Source organism: Rhinatrema bivittatum, chromosome 6, assembly GCF_901001135.1.
Source record: "Rhinatrema bivittatum chromosome 6, aRhiBiv1.1, whole genome shotgun sequence".
In the NCBI taxonomy this organism is placed as follows: Eukaryota; Metazoa; Chordata; class Amphibia; order Gymnophiona; family Rhinatrematidae; genus Rhinatrema; species Rhinatrema bivittatum.
In genome coordinates, this window is record NC_042620.1 from 237,060,154 (window position 1) to 237,079,350 (window position 19,197).

The following is a 19,197-nucleotide window of genomic DNA, read 5'->3' on the forward strand; positions in this document are numbered from 1 at the left end:
TTATTAGTAGCAGTTTATGCACCCTTTTAACATCTTTGAAATTACCCATATGACCCAAGATGCAAAAAGCTGATCAGAGAAATTTGTCTGAAATCAGGGAAGTAAAAAATGCCAAAATATCCTGCAAAAAGGTTGTACCCTAGAACAGTCCCACAGACAATGCATGAGAATGGCCCCCGCTTGTGGGCATTTTAGACACACATCAGTATACGCTATCTTGACTTTATTCGCTTTACTAGGCCAGAATTTTGAAATAAGTTTCCTTTAAAATCACACTGGTAGTGGCTCTGTGCAACCCTTCCGTCTTTTTTTTTCAATGCGTTGAATACATCTAGTCACCCACTGAAACTGACAACTGCAAATGTCCCAGGTGATACACAAGTAATGGCTTGATGTAAAGTCAGGCAAACGAGAGATCACTAAATCTTACATGGAGGCACGGAAGGTCTGTTTTCAGTTAGAGTCACGAAAAAATATATTGGCTCTGGGTTATTCCATAAACTAGAGGGCTGTTTTAGATCCTTGATTTGTGATTCCTACATTGGAATGAGATGCTTACATGTGACATGTTGTAGTTGGTTCACTTTCACCATGTAAAATATTATATATAATACACATGAAAGGTGTCGCCTTATCCTGTTGGACCCTATACCATCCCTAACAAAGCACCACACCCCCACCAAATTGATCCACCCTATCACTGCGATATAATTTGTACCCTGGTATAGCACTGTCCCATTGGTTATTCTCCTTCCAACAGGTCTTCGAGATGCCAATTACATCCAGCACTTCATTCAATACTATAAGTTCTAACTCTTCCATTTTACTTTTTAGACTTCTGCATCAGCATACAGACATTTCAAGGTATGTTTATTATTTGTATAAACAATTTTCCTAGCAGTTCTCAAACTATTTCTAGACAGATTTGAAATCCTGTTATAATTTCAAAAAAGCAAATGTTGCTTACCTGTAACAGGTGTTCTCACAGGACAGCAGGATGTTAGTCCTCACATATGGGTGACATCACAGGATGGAGCCCAATCACAGAAAACTTCTGTCAAAGTTTCCAGAACTTTGACTGGCCCCTACTGGGCATGCCCAGCATGGCACTAACCCTGCAGCCAGCAGGGGTCCCCCTTCAGTCTTGTTTAAAAGCTACAGGCAGTGCTGAAAAATAAAATAAGAAAATGTAACGAACCCAACACCGCAGGACGGCGGGCGGGTTTCGTGAGGACTAACATTCTGCTGTCCTGTGAGAACACCTGTTACAGGTAAGCAACATTTGCTTTCTCACAGGAGAAGCAGTATGGTAGTCCTCACATATGGGTGAGTACAGAGCTGAGGCTGTCCGAGAAATGCACCAAATGTACCCAGGCGTGCAAGGCACTAGGACTGGGATGAAATTTGGCCGAGAGCATCCTGAACCCTAATGGGCAGGCGGAAGGGTGTTGGTACGTCATGTTGAAAATAGGTTACGAAGGACAGACTAGCCAAAGATGGAATCTTGTCTTCCGGCTTTGTCCAAGCAATAGTGAGCTGCAAAGGTGTGGAGAGAACTGAAGCGGCACCGATCGTAGGTGTGCTACTGAAGTCGCCATGGCCCTCACAGAGTGTACTTTAACACGGTCTTGAAATGGAATGCCCGCTTGCTGATAGCAAAAGGATATGCAGTCGGCCAACCAGGAGGAGAGAGTCTGCTTACCCACAGGCTTCCCTAACTTGTTAGGGTGGAAAGAGACAAACAATTGAGTGCTTTCCCTGTGGGCAGCTGTACGGTCTAGGTAGAATGCTAGAGCCCGTTACAGTCAAGGGTATGCAGAGCCTGTTCTCCTGGATTGGAATGGGGCCTGGGAAAGAAGGTAGGTAGTATAATGGATTGATTAATGTGAAACTCCGATACTACCTTAGGCAAGAACTTAGGGTGAGTGCGGAGTACCGCCTGGTCCTGCAGAAGTTTAGTATAAGGCAGATAGGTAACTAGGACTTGTAATTCACTAACTCTGCGAGCTGAAGTGATTGCCAGAAGGAAAATCACTTTCCATGCGAGATAGCGAAGTACCGGGAATAGAATCCTAGGCCATGCTGAGAGTAGGGTACAGGTTCTATTGCCTTGGACTGGAGAAGGAGGGAGACCTCTTGATCCAGAAGGATGGAGTGATCGGATGTTCTCCATGCCGGTAGAGGTGTGGAGTCCGGTGGCACGGAGAGAAAGTTCAGATGGTAACCCATAGCAATTATCGCCAGTACCCATTGGTCTGAGGTGATTGAGTGCCATATGTTGTGGAAGTGGCACAATCAACCTCCCACTGGTATGTGAGGCAGTGGAATCTGGCTGCTGCTCTCTAGGTGGAAGTCAAAAACCTGAAGCAGGCCCTGGTTGAGGAGCTGCTTGTGGTTTTTGTTTACATGTTTGACGAGACTGTGCTTTTTGAAAAGGTCTCGTGGCACGGGATCTGGGTGGTGGTGGATAGGACTTCTTCGGGCGGAAGAATGACTTTTTAAGAGTCCTTTCTGAAGGGCTGTTTAGAAGAATATTCAGAAGGCATCAGAGAGAGCTGTCTTAGGGTCTCATGATGGTCCATAAGTTCCACCACCGTCCGTTGAATCTGTTCACCGAACAGATTATCCAACCTGCCCTGTGTAGGAGACAATCTGTCTTGTACCTCTGGGCGAAGGTCAGAAGACTTGAGCCAGGCCCACCTTCTCGCCGAAATAGCAGCTGCAGATACCCTAGTAGCAGTATCAAAGATATCATAAGATGATCTGATCTCATGCTTGCCTGCCTCAAAACCCTTGTTTACTAGGGTTTGGAGCTGATCTTGAAATTGCTGAGGCAGGGAGTCCGTCAAGTCTTATATCTGCTTAAAAATGACCCTATTATATTGGGTCATATAGGGCTGATAAGCGGTAATTTGGGAGATGAGCATTGATCCTTGGAAGACTCGGCGACCAATGGCATCTAGAAATTTCTGTTCCTCGCTCTCTTCTGTGCAGATTCTACCACTACAGATTGGTGATCCAATTGTGGTTTCTGAAAGCCCGGAGCTGACTGCACCAAATAGGTAGTGTCAGCTTTTCTGTGGACTGGAGCAATGGATCCAGGATGTTCCCAGTTCTTCTTCAGGAGATCCAGAAGAACCTGATGGATAGGGATGGAGGTTATCCAGGAATTGGAGCAACTCCATCATCTGATGCCTATCATCCTGTTCAATCTGTAATTGGAAGGGAACCAATTCAGACATGTCCTTCACAAAATTTATAAAGGAAAGGTCCTCTGGAGGAGAACGCTTTTTATTTTCAGTGGGTGAAGGTGGTGAAGGCCAATCATCGGTGTCTGGTGAAGAATCATCAGTCCAGGTATCATAGGGATCAGTACCTGCCCCTCTAGGATGTAGAGAGGGACGGGATGGTGGGATACCTGAAGGTCCTGGTCTAGTCTCCGAAGGAATAAATCGGAGGCACCGATGAAGGCATCGAGTGCATCGATGGATGGCTCGGTGGCGCCGACGGGCGTATCAGCACCGATGGTTGGATCGGTGGTGATGGACATATCGGCATCGATGGCTGAGGCAGAACTCCCGAAGGAGGGATGTGAAATGGTGTTTCTCCTCCCGATGAAAGAGTGAGCGGGGAGGGCACCGGCGCCATCGGTGACCCAGGGTCCATCGGTGGAAGCGGCTATGAGCGCTTCCATCCTGGAGAGCAGCGGTGCCAACGCTGCCGGAATCGGGTCAGTGATCGGTTCCGCAGTCGGTACCGGTGTCTGAGGAACCTGGAGTCATTGCATTGCCTTGATGGCTTCCAGAACCATCCGGTCTAGTTCTTCTCGGAGACCTGGAGCAAGCAGCCCCGGCTCCGGAACAGAAGAAGGAGGCAGAGGCATAGCTGGAGGGGACCACCGTTAAAGGCAGAGTCGCAGTTCCCGATACCCTATCGGGGGAAGGGTTGCCTCTGTGACCCGGTCGCCGAAAAGGTCGGTGCCTTTTCTGGACGGGGTTTCTTGGACGGTGGCTCGGAAGATGATTCAAGACTTTCTATGCCGGTGGCGACGTTTGTCTCTATGATCCCCTCGGTCCTGAAGGGGAGTAGAGGGTGTCGAAGGCCGAGATGTTGTCGATGCCAGACGGTCACAGGCTGGTGGACGATGCTGGCACAAAGTTGACTGTGCCAGTTCTGACGACATCGATGCAATGGACGGAGTCGGGGTTTGAGCATGGAAGAAAAGTTCCATCTTCTCCATTCTGGCCTTGCGACCTTTTGGTGTCATTAGGGCACATTTGGTGCAGGTCAGGACATCGTGCTCACATCCAAGACACATTACACAGACCTTAGGAGGGTCTGTGATGGACATGGTGCGATTGCAGTCCGGGCACAGATGGAACCCCGACGCCATGGCCAAGGAAAAAAACTGAGCCGCGGTACGGTTGATGGCCAGTAGGCCACAAGGGCCAAACTAGACTATAATTGACGGAAAAACGGGTAAAGATTTACCGGAGTACCGTGGCTTGAAAAAGTTAGAAGAGGGACCCCTGTGGAGCAAATTAACTTTTAGTAATTCCGTGAGGAAAATTCCTGTCAGGAATCTCTGTAGAGCTCCTTAACCGCGAGGCTACTGCTGCGTGGAAAAAAGAAGACTGAAAGGGGACCCCTGCTGGCTGCAGGGTTAGTGCCATGCTGTGCATGCCCAGTAGGGGCCAGTCAAAGTTCTGGAAACTTTGACAGAAGTTTTCCATGACTGGGCTCCATCCTGTGATTTCACCCATATGTGAGGACTACCATCGTGCTTGTCCTGTGAGAATGATAAGATTACACCACCATCTCTAAAAATGAACTGTCCCATGTTGAGGACTTCATTGCGTGGTCTGAGGGCATAACAACTATTGCAGATGAAAAAAGTGCAATATTATCTGCTAAGAGAGTTTGCTCCATTATAGGTGTGCGAGGGTTGAGTTTCATTGGCAGTACTTGAGGATGATACACTACAAATATAATCCACTTTTATATGAATGCTGTGCTTTCTATTGTTCTTTCCCCTGCCATTTACTCACCCTATCACAAAACATGATATTGCAGTTCCAAGAAAAGCATATGCTAAGATTGACCCAAGGTTTCTGAAGAAATGCCTCTAGAAAAGAGAAGGAACAGTGCATTACAGCTAGCTGGTATGAAACAAAGCACTTTGAACACACTCACCAACTAACAATATGTGTACGGGCATGCAACAAAAGAATGATTTACATTGTACAAGTTTCCAAAATGTATGTGTGAGTGTGTGTATGTCCCTATGCATACAGCCTTATCTCTCTCTGGAATACAAGACTACAAGATGTCAGAGACTTATTTGACTTACTGGAGTTATGAAAGAGTGACTACAGGTAATACATGTCCCCAATGTAATTGCTCATAATGGGTGAGAATAAAATCCATACAGAATGTGTAATCTCAAGCAGTATATATTACAAGCCAAGCATGTGGAGATGGCTCAGGTAACAAAGCATGTACCTATTACTTTCTATGCATCCTTTGGTGTCATCACTGAAACACATGAACGTTGATAAAATACAGGCGTGACAGACATGGAAGTATATTCTCTACTGATGAAATGACTCACACTGTAAATATACACCTTCAACGGACCATCTCACTTATTTTATTTAATACGTTTATAGCTGATTAATTTAAAATCTTGATTCCACAGACTTCTATAAAATTATATTCAGTGCGGATCACATAAATCATACATAATACATTTAAATAGCACATACCACGTAAAACACGTAAAATAAACATACCAGATCAATATCAAACATATCATGCCAATACCATATTGTTTACATCATCCATAAGCCTCCCGGGAAAGCATTGCCTTGACACCTTTCCTGAACTTTTTAATGTCAGATTCCTGCCTTAAATCCAGTGGTAGGGCATTCCATAAAGTGGGAGCTACATGTGAGAATGTCCTATTTCTACACTGTCACCTAAAATCCCTAAAAGAAGGTATTTGCAGCAAAAGTTGGGGCTCTGAACAACATGGTTGAACAGTATAATACCAATTTAATTTCTTTCAAACCACATATGGCGATTCAGTATGAAGAAACTTCAAAATAGTGACCCAACAAGCAAAGTTTTATCCTATGCTTTAATGATAGCCAATGTAACCTTTTTAAAATTGTGGCAATGCGATGCCTTCTGGCTATATCAGACAATAAGCACACCGCTGCATGTTGAATTAATTGCAGTATGTGTAACAATATATCAGGTAAGCCCATACAAATAGTGCAACAGTAATCTAGATGGCCCATTACTAAAGCCTGAAGAACACTCTGAAATGTCTCCATAGGAATAAGAGACTTCACTGGTCGGAGCATTTTTAACTTAAAAAATGCTATCTTAGCCGAATGTTTAAAGTGAGGTCACAACATAAGCTGCAAATCTAAAAATACTATTAAACTCCTTATCTCAGACAGAACAGGCAGAGCTTCACCTTCCAGCTTTATGCCATAATAGCCTAAGAAAGGTACAACATATATTCAAATGTATCAAAATAAACAAGTTCACAATAGAATAATACAAATAATTTTTTTATTAAAATAAAAAAAGACTTCATTTATTCTAATCATAGCTTTTAAATGGGACATAAACCAACTAATAAGCTAAACGACCCCATCCCTTGCACAGGCACATACAAAAGTGCTTAGACATGACTGATCACAAAAGCAAAAAGAGAAAAATCTGAGCGACGTACCCGTTTCAAGCTGTAGCCAGCATAAAAAATAATAGGAGGCAGAAGAATGTTGAAGAACACCTCTGGATCAAATGTCACCTGGAAATAAAGGACATCACTTGAAAGAGATTCAACTGATCTCAGACTGTTTCTTCTCAGCAAATAGGCTGTCCATCAGAAGCATTACACGGAAGGGACTGAAGAGCTAACTTGAGATCCAGTATCTGTATTTTATGATTCAAAGCTACTTCTCTAGACAAAAACATTCGACTTGACAGTTTCTGGTTACCATTCTTGAGCTTTACTGATATTCAGAGAGAAAATCCTCCTTACCTTTCTCAGCATGTCATTATCCTGGACATTATTAAGCGCCTGAGGACGGATTTCCCCCTTCAAGGCATACTCGTAAAATTTCCCACTGACGTTCACTGAAAGTGTTGCAGGACTCGTTTGCAGCTTGCAGATCAAGGTTGCATTGTTAATATCACTGGGAACGTGAATTCCATACCGAAGTACAACACCAACTAAAAGACCTGAGAAGACAAAAAAAAAAGGCTAGAACCAACAGGAAAAAACAAACAAACAAAAACACCTGCAATATTTTTGCCCCTTATTTATCTGGTTTTTATATTCTGCTTTTCAGCACTTCAAAGTGGATTACATTCAGTACTGTAGTTATTTCCTTGTCTACAGAGGACTCACAATCTAAGTTTATTTTATTTGTTTTTATATACCGATATTTGTGGGAACATCACATCAGTTTACAACATAGTGATATAAAATACAATTAAATAGATATACAACAAATTAAATAATTAATTAAAATACATTTAAATAAAATGGACAGAATATTCTAAAAGAAAGACATCTTATGATAGCAAAATACATTATAAAAGATAAAGTAAAACAAAATAAAATACCATAAGCAAGGATAACATCAATACATGAAATAAAATCTAAAAACTGAAAACTTTGGGTCATGATATAGTTGTCGTGTTCCGGTTATGTGAAAGCTTTCTGAAATAACCATGTTCCACCTTCACGGAGCGGAAGGATGGAGGGCTGCCATCTCCAAAAAAAACCAAAACAAAACAGGGGTGGGTAAGAGTATGTAAAATTACCGGTGAGGTCATAGGCTATAGGTATTGCCAATTATTAGGCTTGTTCAATATTTATTGTTTGTTAATGTGGCTCGCGGAAATGGGGGCTACTACCTGGAGATAATAACCTTGTTCAGTGTACATACACACAGTTGATGAGACTCCATCATTGCTCTGGGCTTCAACAGCAAGAGGTAATGTGGAAGAAAAAAAAAAATTTGTATTCACAGGGAAGCGAGGTGTAGCTGGGCAGATACTTTACTTTCAATGCATGTCCAGCGTAGCTCTTGCTTCAACGGCAGGGGGAATGAAGAAGGGAGGATCTGTATGTGGATTGCATAGTCTGGGTGGACAGGGGCAGGGGTGTGGCCTGCTTATTGCGGCGGTTACTACCCCTAATTGAGCTGGATATTCACTTGGATGCAGTTCCAGCGCTGCTCTCTACATTGATAGTAGGGGGGAGGGGAAATAGAACTAGAGAGTACTGGAAGCCAAGCGTAACAAGAGAGAGAAAAAAAAAAAAGTGCATAGCTTGCTGGGCAGACTGGATGGGCCGTTTGGTCTTCTTCTGCCGTCATTTCTATGTTTCTATGTTTTTATTTTGTTTTTGAAAGTCTGCGGGTTTGCCTCTAATCTTAGGTCTGATGGTAAAGAGTTCCATAATTTTGGTCCTGCTAAGGATAAAGCTCGCTCCCTTATGGTATTTAAATGTGCCAATTTGGGAGAGGGTATGGCTAACCTGACACACCTACCCGCTCCCAACAGTGGTGTCTGAACATCTAACACCCCACAGTCAGGGGCTATGAGCCCTCACTCCCCTCAGCACTGAAAGTACTACATAAATGCCGAAAAACAAAAATTTTACCTCCCAGTTCTTCCTTTGACCAGTTTTGGATACACAGAAGTTCTCTTTACAAACCACTGTATGGAAAGAATTTTCAGTGTTCAAAGGATGACTCCAATTATTTTTCCTCCACCAGAATCCCTATTGGCAGTGTGATTGCTGTATAGGCCTGCTTGGAGGCAGATGCAATAAGGTACGGTCATCAGAGCACCCAGTTTTACCGTGCAAATGTTACGTCTGCTGCAGAAAGAAATTTTGCACACACAAAATGTGCATGTAAACCTGCATCCTGCTTAGCACCGTCGCATGAAAATCCCATCCAAAAAGAAGCCCCCCCCCCCCCCCCCCCCAATGCAGAGAGGAGCATTGGCTTAAGTTTTCTTAGCACTGAATTTTACTCCTGGTCAGAGAGAGAGTAAAACGTTTCCAGTGCTGCTGTACTGGCACAACAATAAAAGAGTGTATGTGTCTGTGTGGGAGAGGAGGGATTGGAGTCCGCAACTGGCGAGTGCTCCATATTTACATCATCACTCTTGGAATACTATTGTGTAAATCAGATGTCTTCGACCCGGGGGAGGTAGACCATGGCCTGTCTCTGGTATCCTTGGCAGCCATCGACACCAGTGTCAATGGCTCAGTGTCCATCGGTGCGGCTTCGAAAGTCCCTCGAAGCCAATGCCTCTGACATCTTGTAGAGCCGGATCTTACACCCCCTTCTGGGATCATCTGGGCGCAACTGCTGCAACCCCGGACGTAATGCGATGCCCCCAGGCAGAGGGTACATCTATTATAGACATGGCCCTCATCACCAAGGTCACTGCCTAAACCCCGACAGGTCTTGAAATAAAAGGGACGCAATATCAAAGTCAATGGTGGTGGCTCCCAAAGACCAGCAGGCACCAAGCGCACCACCACCCTGGGGATAGACTGCAAAATAAAATTTTAAAAAAACAAACTTACCCCAAAACTTCAAGAAACCTGGCTAGTGAAAAGGAGAGAATTGGGAGGGTCCCTGTGTCGACCGTGCTATCCCACAAAAAACTCAAAAAAAAAAAAACAAAAAACTGAGGAATAAAAATCGACTTCTTAAGAAGTTTAGAGAGAGACAATTTGCTGTGACACAAGTCTCCATGGAAAAGAACAGACTGAGGGAACCCCACATGGATGCGTGGTATAATGTATGCTCGAACATACTCAGAGAACACCCCAACTTTGGCATAAGCTCTCCGTGCAGGGCTCCATCGGATGTCACCCATATGTGAGGATTGCCGTCCTGCTTGTTCTCGGAGAATTACAAGAATTGGTATGTTATATTTTACATATGGTTGACCACTTCCATTTTGCATCGTGCTAATTTTGATTTGGCCCTCTCCCAGCAAGCATCCAGCGTTCATCCTTCCACTCCCAGCAAGCATCCAGCAAGCATCCAGCGTTCATCCTTCCACGCCCAGCAAGCATCCAGCGTTCATCCTTCCACGCCCAGCAAGCATCCAGCAAGCATCCAGCGTTCATCCTTCCACTCCCAGCAAGCATCCAGCGTTCATCCTTCCACTCCCAGCAAGCATCCAGCAAGCATCCAGCGTTCATCCTTCCACGCCCAGCAAGCATCCAGCGTTCATCCTTCCACTCCCAGCAAGCATCCAGCGTTCATCCTTCCACTCCCAGCAAGCATCCAGCAAGCATCCAGCGTTCATCCTTCCACTCCCAACAAGCATTCAGCTTTCATCCTTCCACACCCAGCAAGTATCCAGCGCTGAACTGGGGGAAGAAATGCTAACTCACCATATACCGGTTAGACATCACCATCTCCACAACAACATTTATCCTGCGCTAGAATTACCACCAAGAAGGCACAGATCTCTTATACCAATTATGATCACACCACTTACCCAGTTCTTAGGGCTCACCCTACTCTCAGTTACTCTATTCAATGCACAATCCCTAACTAAAGAGACACACATCCTCAATGACTATCTACTGGACTCCGACCCAGACATCTGTGCCATCACAGAAACCTGGTTAAAAAACTCAGACATTGCATTAATTAACCAATTACCTATACACAAGTATGACATATTATCAACCCACAGACACAAAAAACGAGGGGGCGGTTTACTTCTAGCTACCAAAAAAGAACTTAGACTTACACCGCATACAATAAGGTCAGAGTCCAATCTGGAATTGGGCCTAGTCAAATCACAACAACTCCAATTATTACTAGTCTATGCCCCTCCGGAATTACTTTAAGCTGACGCCTCTCCCCTCATTGAATCCATAGTGAAGCACATTGATTCAGACCTCCCCTACCATGATCATGGGAGATTTCAACTTACACACCGACGCCTCTCCCCGCTCCTCCAATTGCGAAACTCTCCTCAACTCCCTCAATGCTATGGGATTCTCGCAGATCGTCAACAACTCGACACACAAAGCAGGACACACGCTGGACCTTATCTTTATTAACTCAAAGTTCACCTGCTCTGTGGCACCCTCTTGTACCCCAGTCCCATGGTCAGATCACTTTCTGATAACCAACAAGGTCTCCACAATACAACAGACTCACAACCCACAGCATCCGTCTACCATTCATTTCAGGAAAGCATGTGCATCTGAGATCCTCAGCGACCATCTTGCGAAAGAACTCTCAAACCTGGATCTATCCAACCCCGATTCAGCCGTTCTCTCATGGCACAACATTACAGAAGCAGTTGCAAACAATTTATTCCCCGCAGTCTCCAAAACAATAAACCCAGAAAAAAAAAGGAAATCAACCCTGGTTCTCTAATGAACTCAAACGGTTGAAACTAGTCCTACGTCACAAAGAAAATAAATGGCGTAAAGCACCAAACTCCTCTACGTTATCGACATACAAAGGAACCCTACATCACTACAGAACCGCAATTCTAAAGTCAAAAAAAGAATACTATGCAAACAAAATCCACGACCTCCAATATGATGCCAAGGCGCTCTTCTAGTATGTGTCTCAAATCACAAAGCCTTCCCCATCGACGATACCCGACGATCAGGCACAATCGAAGGCCAACGAGCTTGCTTCTTTCTTCCAGCAGAAGATTGCAAATACCCTGGCACTCTTACCAACCAAGACCACCTCCAGCTCTACATTCACCAACACTCACACCCACACTGGAATCAAGCTCAACAATTTCGAACTAACGTCCCCCGGTGAGATCGAATCCCTCCTCAAGAGACAGAAACCATCTAGCCATCCAGCTGACAACATCCCTTCCAAACTACTGCTACTGATTCCTAACAAGATCTCTGGACTGATAGCGAACATCATAAACTGCTCGTTAACCCAAGGGAGGTACCCAGACAGCTTAAAAACCGCCTCTCTTAAACCCCTCCTCAAGAAACACAACTTAGACCCCAAAGAACTTGCCAACTTCCGCCCCATCTCAAATCTCCCTTTCTTAGCCAAACTAACAGAGAAATTGGTTAATACTCAGCTTTCAGAATATCTAGAAGAACACAATATTCTATACCCATCCCAATACGGATTTCGCAAATCTCACAGTACAGAAACGCTTCTCATATCATTAACAGACCATATCATTATGGGATTAGACAAAGGCTACTCCTTTCTTCTAGTACTCCTAGACATCTCAGCGGCATTCGATACCGTCAACCATCCATCCTCCTGACTCGCCTAGCAGACATAGGTATAGCCCTGACTGGCACTACTGCTCACAGTTTCAAATGTGCTAATTCAACTCATTTTTGTGCCGCAATGTATGCTTCAGGATCACACCCTGCCCTCCTGCTTCCTGAAGAACAGGAGTGGAGGGAGCAGAACAGTAAGGAAAGGACTGAATTAGGTAGCAGAGTGGCTCCTCTCTGCTCCACTTATCCCCCTCTTCCCTGCAGGCTGCCTGAAAGGGACCCCTGCTGCTTTGTCTTTTAAGTCTGAAAAGCTGTTTCCCCCCACATATTAAGCCATATATATACCGGGTGTTGCATAACCTTTGCCTCCCACATTGTGGCAGCAACCAGAAATCTGATAGAAACATACAATATACCATTTTAATCACCATTCAAAACAGAATTGAACAACATAATTAATAGCTGGTGTGCCCACCGTTAGCTTGCAAAATTGTTTTAAAATGAACAGAGTATGAACACAAATTTTGAAATAAATCAGTATCCTTTTCCAAATTGAATAAGACCAATTCCAAATTTAGATGCAAGGTTTCAGTGGATTAACATCGCTGACCACTTTCCTTCAAAATTAAACTCTCCACCTCATCCTTAATAATGGCACCTATGTTTTTGGCAACGTTTGTCCGGGGAGTTCCTTATCATGAACAAAAGTAGCTTTGCCTACTATCAAAACGTTTTTCGGATCACTCAAAAATGGGATATTTTCAGCTAAAATCACATGCTGAAAATAGGCACTATCCCAAGATTCCTCATGTTCTTTTGATTACCCATGACAAAAAGACCAATGCAAGCAGGGTTTCTAACAATTTGGCGAAAATGTTCCTCGTCACTAATTTTATTCAAAATTTTTGACCAAACTATCATTTTGAAAATTTGGTTTTCGAAGTGAACAAATGAAAAAATCATTGGAAGGCGCTAAATGAAGGAAATCCTCTTCATCTCAATTTCATAACCAATTCACCATCCAGAGTCTGGTTGGATTTGGGTGTCTGTTTTCAATGGTTTTGAAATAAAGTGAAATGCCTGGATACCAGCCTTGACTAGATACTGATAGATGAACAGTTTATCAACTTTTTTCCTCGTCTCATCCAAAATCGTTCATGCCACCTGATAACAAACAGCTTTTCTTCTGTTTGTTGCTGGAATTTTCAATAATTTTTTGGCTTTCTTGAGACAATTTTAGCAGTCGACCATCACCAAATTCCGTAAAACACTTAGCAGTCTGAACCCAGCTTTCACTTTGACCTAATTTTTCAGCAATCCACTTTTTCATAATAAAAGGTTGTTCCAGCATCACGCACTTCACAAAATGCAACTCACTCAATATGGTCAATCTGACGTTATTTTCCACTATTGTACATTCCAGCCGTAAATAATAAAATTTAAGTAATGTGTAAGATACTGTTAAATTCCAAACTAAATAGTTTACAAACTGGTACAAAAATTATATTAGCGGGATAATCCAGTGGAGCACTGGAGGTGGGGCGGGAGGTGGCAAAGATTATGTAACATCCGATATATACACATTCACACCCTGCATATGTATTTTCCACAGATGTGTAGTGTTAATTAGGCCAATAATATACTAACAGTACAGAAGTCAAGTACATTTAGTTGCAGTATGAAAAAAGGAAGACATATGTGTTTTCCTGGAAGAAATCCTAGTACATATCAATTCCATTTAAACCTGAAAATGAAGCTCAAAGAGATACGAGTACTAGCTTGCTCTACTGTGCCCTCATTTAGTAGTGAAAGGGTTAAATGAGTAAAGGGACACCCTTCGTAGGGTGTCATATAAAAACTGAAAATAGGTCCTGCTCTATCACTCAAGTCACCACACTATGATGCAGAGGTTTCAAGTTTAGATCTCATCTGCCGGGATGGACAGGCCAAGGCCCACTGTAGAAATGATGCACTGGGGCCTGCAAAGGGGAGGGAGGATAGCTGGCAGTGGTACTGAGGGTACACTTTAGTGAAGGTGCCCCTCATGCCTGCAAGGGTTTCTGCAGCCTTGTCTGGGCATGCTATCCAGGGAAGGAGGAATAAAGATAGATGGTATAAAGGGGAAAGATTAAAAAAATAACCGGAATTAATTACAAATTTGATTCCACTGTAGAACTATTGTCAGCAAGAGGATGCTCTCTGCTAAATCCAACAGATAACTATAAACCTCGCCCCAAGGCTGTTATAATCATTATCCCTCACAGGTTAGGAAAAGTGACCCAGTTTCATTACAGATCACAATCAACCCATCTCTTCCTAAGTTATAGCAGTAGTGAATAAGCTAAATACCCACATTCAAACCAGCAGGAAGTTTTTGTACTACTGTACTTGTTACTGTATACAGTTCATTTTGTTCTGTTTTGGAACAGAGGAAACAATGCTATAGCGAAAATGTTCTCCATCAATATAATATGCAATAATTTAGCATGGGGTACATATGTAAAGAAGGATGTAATAAATTAGACTTACAGACTAAAGAACCACAAATCACCAGTACCAGATGGTATTCGCCTCAGAGATCTGAAGAAACTCAACAGGAAATTGCAGACTTTTTTTCTTGTGGTTTGCAACTTATTTAAAACAGTCACAGTACCTGAAAACTGCAAGGTGGCCTATGTGATGCCAATTTTTATAAAGGGCTCCAGGCATGATTTGGGAAACTATAGTAAGCCTGATGTCAGTGATAGGCAAACTGGTAGAATCTATTCTTAAAAAAAATTACTGACCACATAGACATGATTTAATGGGAGAGAGTCAACATGATTTTTGCAAAAGAGAAGTCTTGCCTTCAAATTTACTAGATTATTTATATCTTAAAAACAAACATGTGGGTAAAGATGAGCCAGTTAATATTGTACATTTTGGATTTTCAGAAGGCATTTGACAAAGTCCTTCATGAAAGATTCTTCAGGAAATTGGGAGGTCATGGGATCGGAGACAATGTCCTATTGTGGCTAGTAACTGGATAAAAAAAGACAGGAAACAGAGGCTAGGACTAGATCATCAGTTTTTCAAATGGAGAAAGGTGGTTAGTGGAGTGCCCCAGGAGTCTGTACTGGGACCTGTGCTATTTAGCATATTCATAAATGATCTGGAAAAAGGAACAGCGAGTGAGATGACCAAATTTGTAGTTAAAACAAAACTGTTTCCAGTCATTTAAACCACAGCAGATTGTCAGGAAATACGAAATGTCCTTGTGAGACTAGAAGACTAGACATCTAAAATGGCAGATGCAATTTAAAGTGACAAGTACCAAATACTGCACGTTAGGAAAGATAATCCCAACTACAGGTACGTGTTGCTGGATTCTGTGTTAGGAGTCACTACCCAACAAAAGGATCTTGGAATATTTGTGGACAATATCTTGAAATCTTCAGCTCAGTGTGTGGCAGAGGTCAAAGAGGCAATAGAATGATAAGAATTATTTGGAAAGACTAGAGAACAAAACTGAGAATATCATAATGTCTTTATAAAGATCTATGGTGCAGCCACATCTTGAGTATTGTGTGCAGTTTTAGTTGCCTCATCTCAAAAAAGGACAAGGGGGACATAGAAAAGTTATGAAGGGGAGCAACAAAAATGATAAATGGGATGGAAAAGCTCTTTTTTGAAGACTAACGAGATTAGGGTTGTTTAGCTTAAAGAGACGAGACATTTGAGAGGGGATATGACTGAGATTTATAAAATCATGAATGGGGTAGAACGGATAAATAGGAAACAGTTATTTACCCTTTCAAACAACATCAGGACTTGGGGATTCAAAAGAGGGTTGGACAAGTTCCTTGAGGAAAAGTTCATAAACTGTCATTAGCCAGATAGATTTGGGAAAGCCAGCACTTATCCCTGGGAGTAACATACAAGAAATACATCAACTATTGGGGATCTGCTGGGTACTTGTGACCCAGACTAGCCACTTTCACAGACAGGATACTGGGCTTGATGGACCTTGATCTAACCTAGCATGTCACTTATGATGTTCTTAAGTTAGCTGTTTCTGCACTAACTGTTTTACCTCTGTATGAAAGCATTTAGTCAAATATCAAATTTAATCAGACAGGTTTTTATCTTTGGGTACACACTACCAAATACAATTGTTTCAATATATCAGAAGTTAATAAATATGCTAACAAACAGTGAACAAAAATAAATTTAAAAAGAACATTAAGTGTGATATACTGAATGTTGTTTAATAATAACCTCAATTTAAAAAAAAATCTATTTGTAATGGCTTCTGACGTGCTTTTCCATCTTCCATAAAATTAGCTTTGCCTTATCTCCTCAGCAGGAGGATATTCCTTTTTTTTTTTTATAGCAATACAGGGTGTCAGTTTTAAATACTGCTTCTGGGATAGTTCTCTATCCAAGACATTCAAGTTCTGCTTCTAACAAAACAATATCTGCAGCACCAATGTTTAGAGATACTGCTGCATACAGTGCAAACAGGAAAGGCCATGGCAAAAAAAAACAAACAAAATTTAAAAAATAAAGAGAGAGAGAAAGCCAAACACACAAGAGGAGAAAAAATGTATTTCTTTCAATTTTCATCCAAAAAGGATGTCTACAAAATCAGAACCTTGTACATGAAGGATTGTAGGAAAGATTATTGTATTCTGGGCAGACAGCTCTTGCTAGATTCTCTTAGCATTTCACTTTCTTCCCTACCCAGTCACCTTCATTTATTTAGTCAGTTTTATAATCCACTAAAAATTCCAATAAAATTGATCACTGCAGAGTACAATAAGAATATTCATAACTCAAGAAAACAAACAAGCACATAATATTTAAACCTCACCATGCACTGCCACAATCTCCAGGAGTCCCATCACCTTGCTACCTGAACTTTCCACGCCAACTGAAAACATGGCTCATGCGACCATAACAATGAATATAAAATCTGAACTCTCCAACAACGGAATTTATGCACAAGACAAGTAACAATCGCAATTTATGTTAACCTTGTTATTCACCACCTAATGCAATGCATCACCTAATCACCTCCCACACTGTCAAACTATATATAAAATTCAAGTAACTAGATTCCATGCTAGGTAAATTGATTTAACTATACTGTAATCCGCTTTGAAGTGACTGTCAAGTCAGGAAAAGAAATCCAAATTTAAATCTCTCCTTCTGCGACTTCTGAAAGTCGCAATAATTCAAAACAGTGGGGACCCGGGGTAGGAATACCCAGCGAATTTGGGAACCAAGGGTCCCCTCCCATTCCTTTTTGTCCCTTGGACCGTTATCACGATCCCCGAGTGACCCGCTTACTGCGAAGTCACTGCGCTCTTTTCATCGGGTGCCACACGTCCGATCGCCGGCCTCTGTCAAAAGACATAAGCACTGAAAAAGGTGCCACGGCACCGGCGCCCCCCGCCGCACGGGCACTGACCGTAGATCATGGCCAGGCCGGTCTCGTGCAGGAAGCGGAACCGCCGGTGCTTGAAGAGCCAGATGGTGAGGATGGTGAGCGTGAGCAGCAGGATGAAGATGAGCAGGTTGGCGCTGTCCTGCCGGTGGCTGGCCTCGGCCCGCTTCTCCGTCACTATCTCCTCCATGGCGCTGTCCTCGGCCCGGCCGAGAGCCAGGAGCGGCGCCAGCAGGCACGCGGCCAGGGCGAAGGCGGGCGGCCCGCGGCCGCCCCGCGCCGGCCTCCCGCTCGGCGCCATCTCTCTCTCTTTCTCGTCCGGCGCCTCTTCCTGTTCCCGCGGGCTGCCGGGAAGAAGGGCAAAGGGCGAGCGCGCGAGCCCTCGCCTCCCCCCACCGCCGCCGCCGCCGTACGAGACAGGACGGCTCTGCTTAAAGGCGCCGATCCGGGAGACAAGCAGGAGGCGGGCGGGCGGGCGCTCTAATCGCTTTCAGCGGAGCCGGAACCGGGCCTATTAGCCGTTGCTCACTACGTGTACGGTCCACCCGGTACTGGATTCTATTTCAAGTCTGAGAACGGTTTTTTTTGGGGGGGGGGTGGGAGGGAGACTTAAAAGTTTTTGAAAAGTTCTCTTACTCGGCCAGGCCTACCACCCACGTGAAACTTATTTAAAAAAGCAGCCGTGCCAGCAGAAAGGATCTGGAAAAAAAATCCTAAGTAATTGGTGAAAATCTCCCCTTTCGTTCTGAGTTCTTTTTCATCATTTCTAAGGAAATGTTTCTCATGCAGGAAAAAAAAAATCAGTTTGGGCATATGCTGCACTAAACATACGGACGTCCACATTCCAAAGGATTTGTCCGGCTAAATTTGGAATTTAGCCGGACAAACCTGGAGATTCACTGAGGGCATTAGGAGTTTTATATACCATCGTTCCAAAAGAAGATCACACCGGTTTACAGTATTAGCATTCATACTTATGGTCTACGAGCATATGCTTTGTGTTAACGTTCACCCTTCTAATTCGACACCACAGTGAATACATATTCTATGTCACAGTTATACAAGGATATCCTAGTAGTTCCTTCTTAATTTAGTTCACATTAATTCTTTCTAGGTCTACATAACAGTGAAAATAAATTCTAATCCTACTAGTAATACCTTTATATCATTCGTTATGTATTGTTTGTTCGACTAGCATTATTTATTTATGTTATTTATTATTTATTAATTTTTATATACCGACAGTATGCACATCACATCGGTTTACAGTGAAACAATAGAACAGGGTAAAGGGAAATTACATCATAACAATTATCTCAGGTACTGGCAATGCAGTTATCAGCATTATAGTAGTTTACATTAAATCGTATGCCTTTCTAAAGAGCCATGTTTTCAGTTCACACTTGAACTGATGTAATGGCTCTGGAAGTGAGTTCTACAGCTTGGGGCCCGCTATTGCAAACTTTAGGTCTCTTATATG

The 19,197-nt window shown here is 43.0% G+C and overlaps 1 protein-coding gene across 1 annotated transcript in view; it reads right to left on the bottom strand.

Moving 5' to 3' along the window:
• SLC9A6 (solute carrier family 9 member A6) overlaps nucleotides 1-18,198 on the bottom strand; it is a 95,513-nt gene extending 77,315 nt beyond the window's left edge. The window contains exons 1-4 of the mRNA XM_029606644.1: nucleotides 17,742-18,198; nucleotides 7,058-7,257; nucleotides 6,746-6,823; nucleotides 5,049-5,125 (exon numbers count right to left, since the gene is read on the bottom strand). Coding sequence (XP_029462504.1) covers nucleotides 5,049-5,125; nucleotides 6,746-6,823; nucleotides 7,058-7,257; nucleotides 17,742-18,018 — 632 coding nt within the window. The 5' untranslated portion in view covers nucleotides 18,019-18,198. The remainder of the gene's footprint in view (nucleotides 1-5,048; nucleotides 5,126-6,745; nucleotides 6,824-7,057; nucleotides 7,258-17,741) is intronic.
• Between the last annotated feature and the right edge of the window lie 999 nt (nucleotides 18,199-19,197).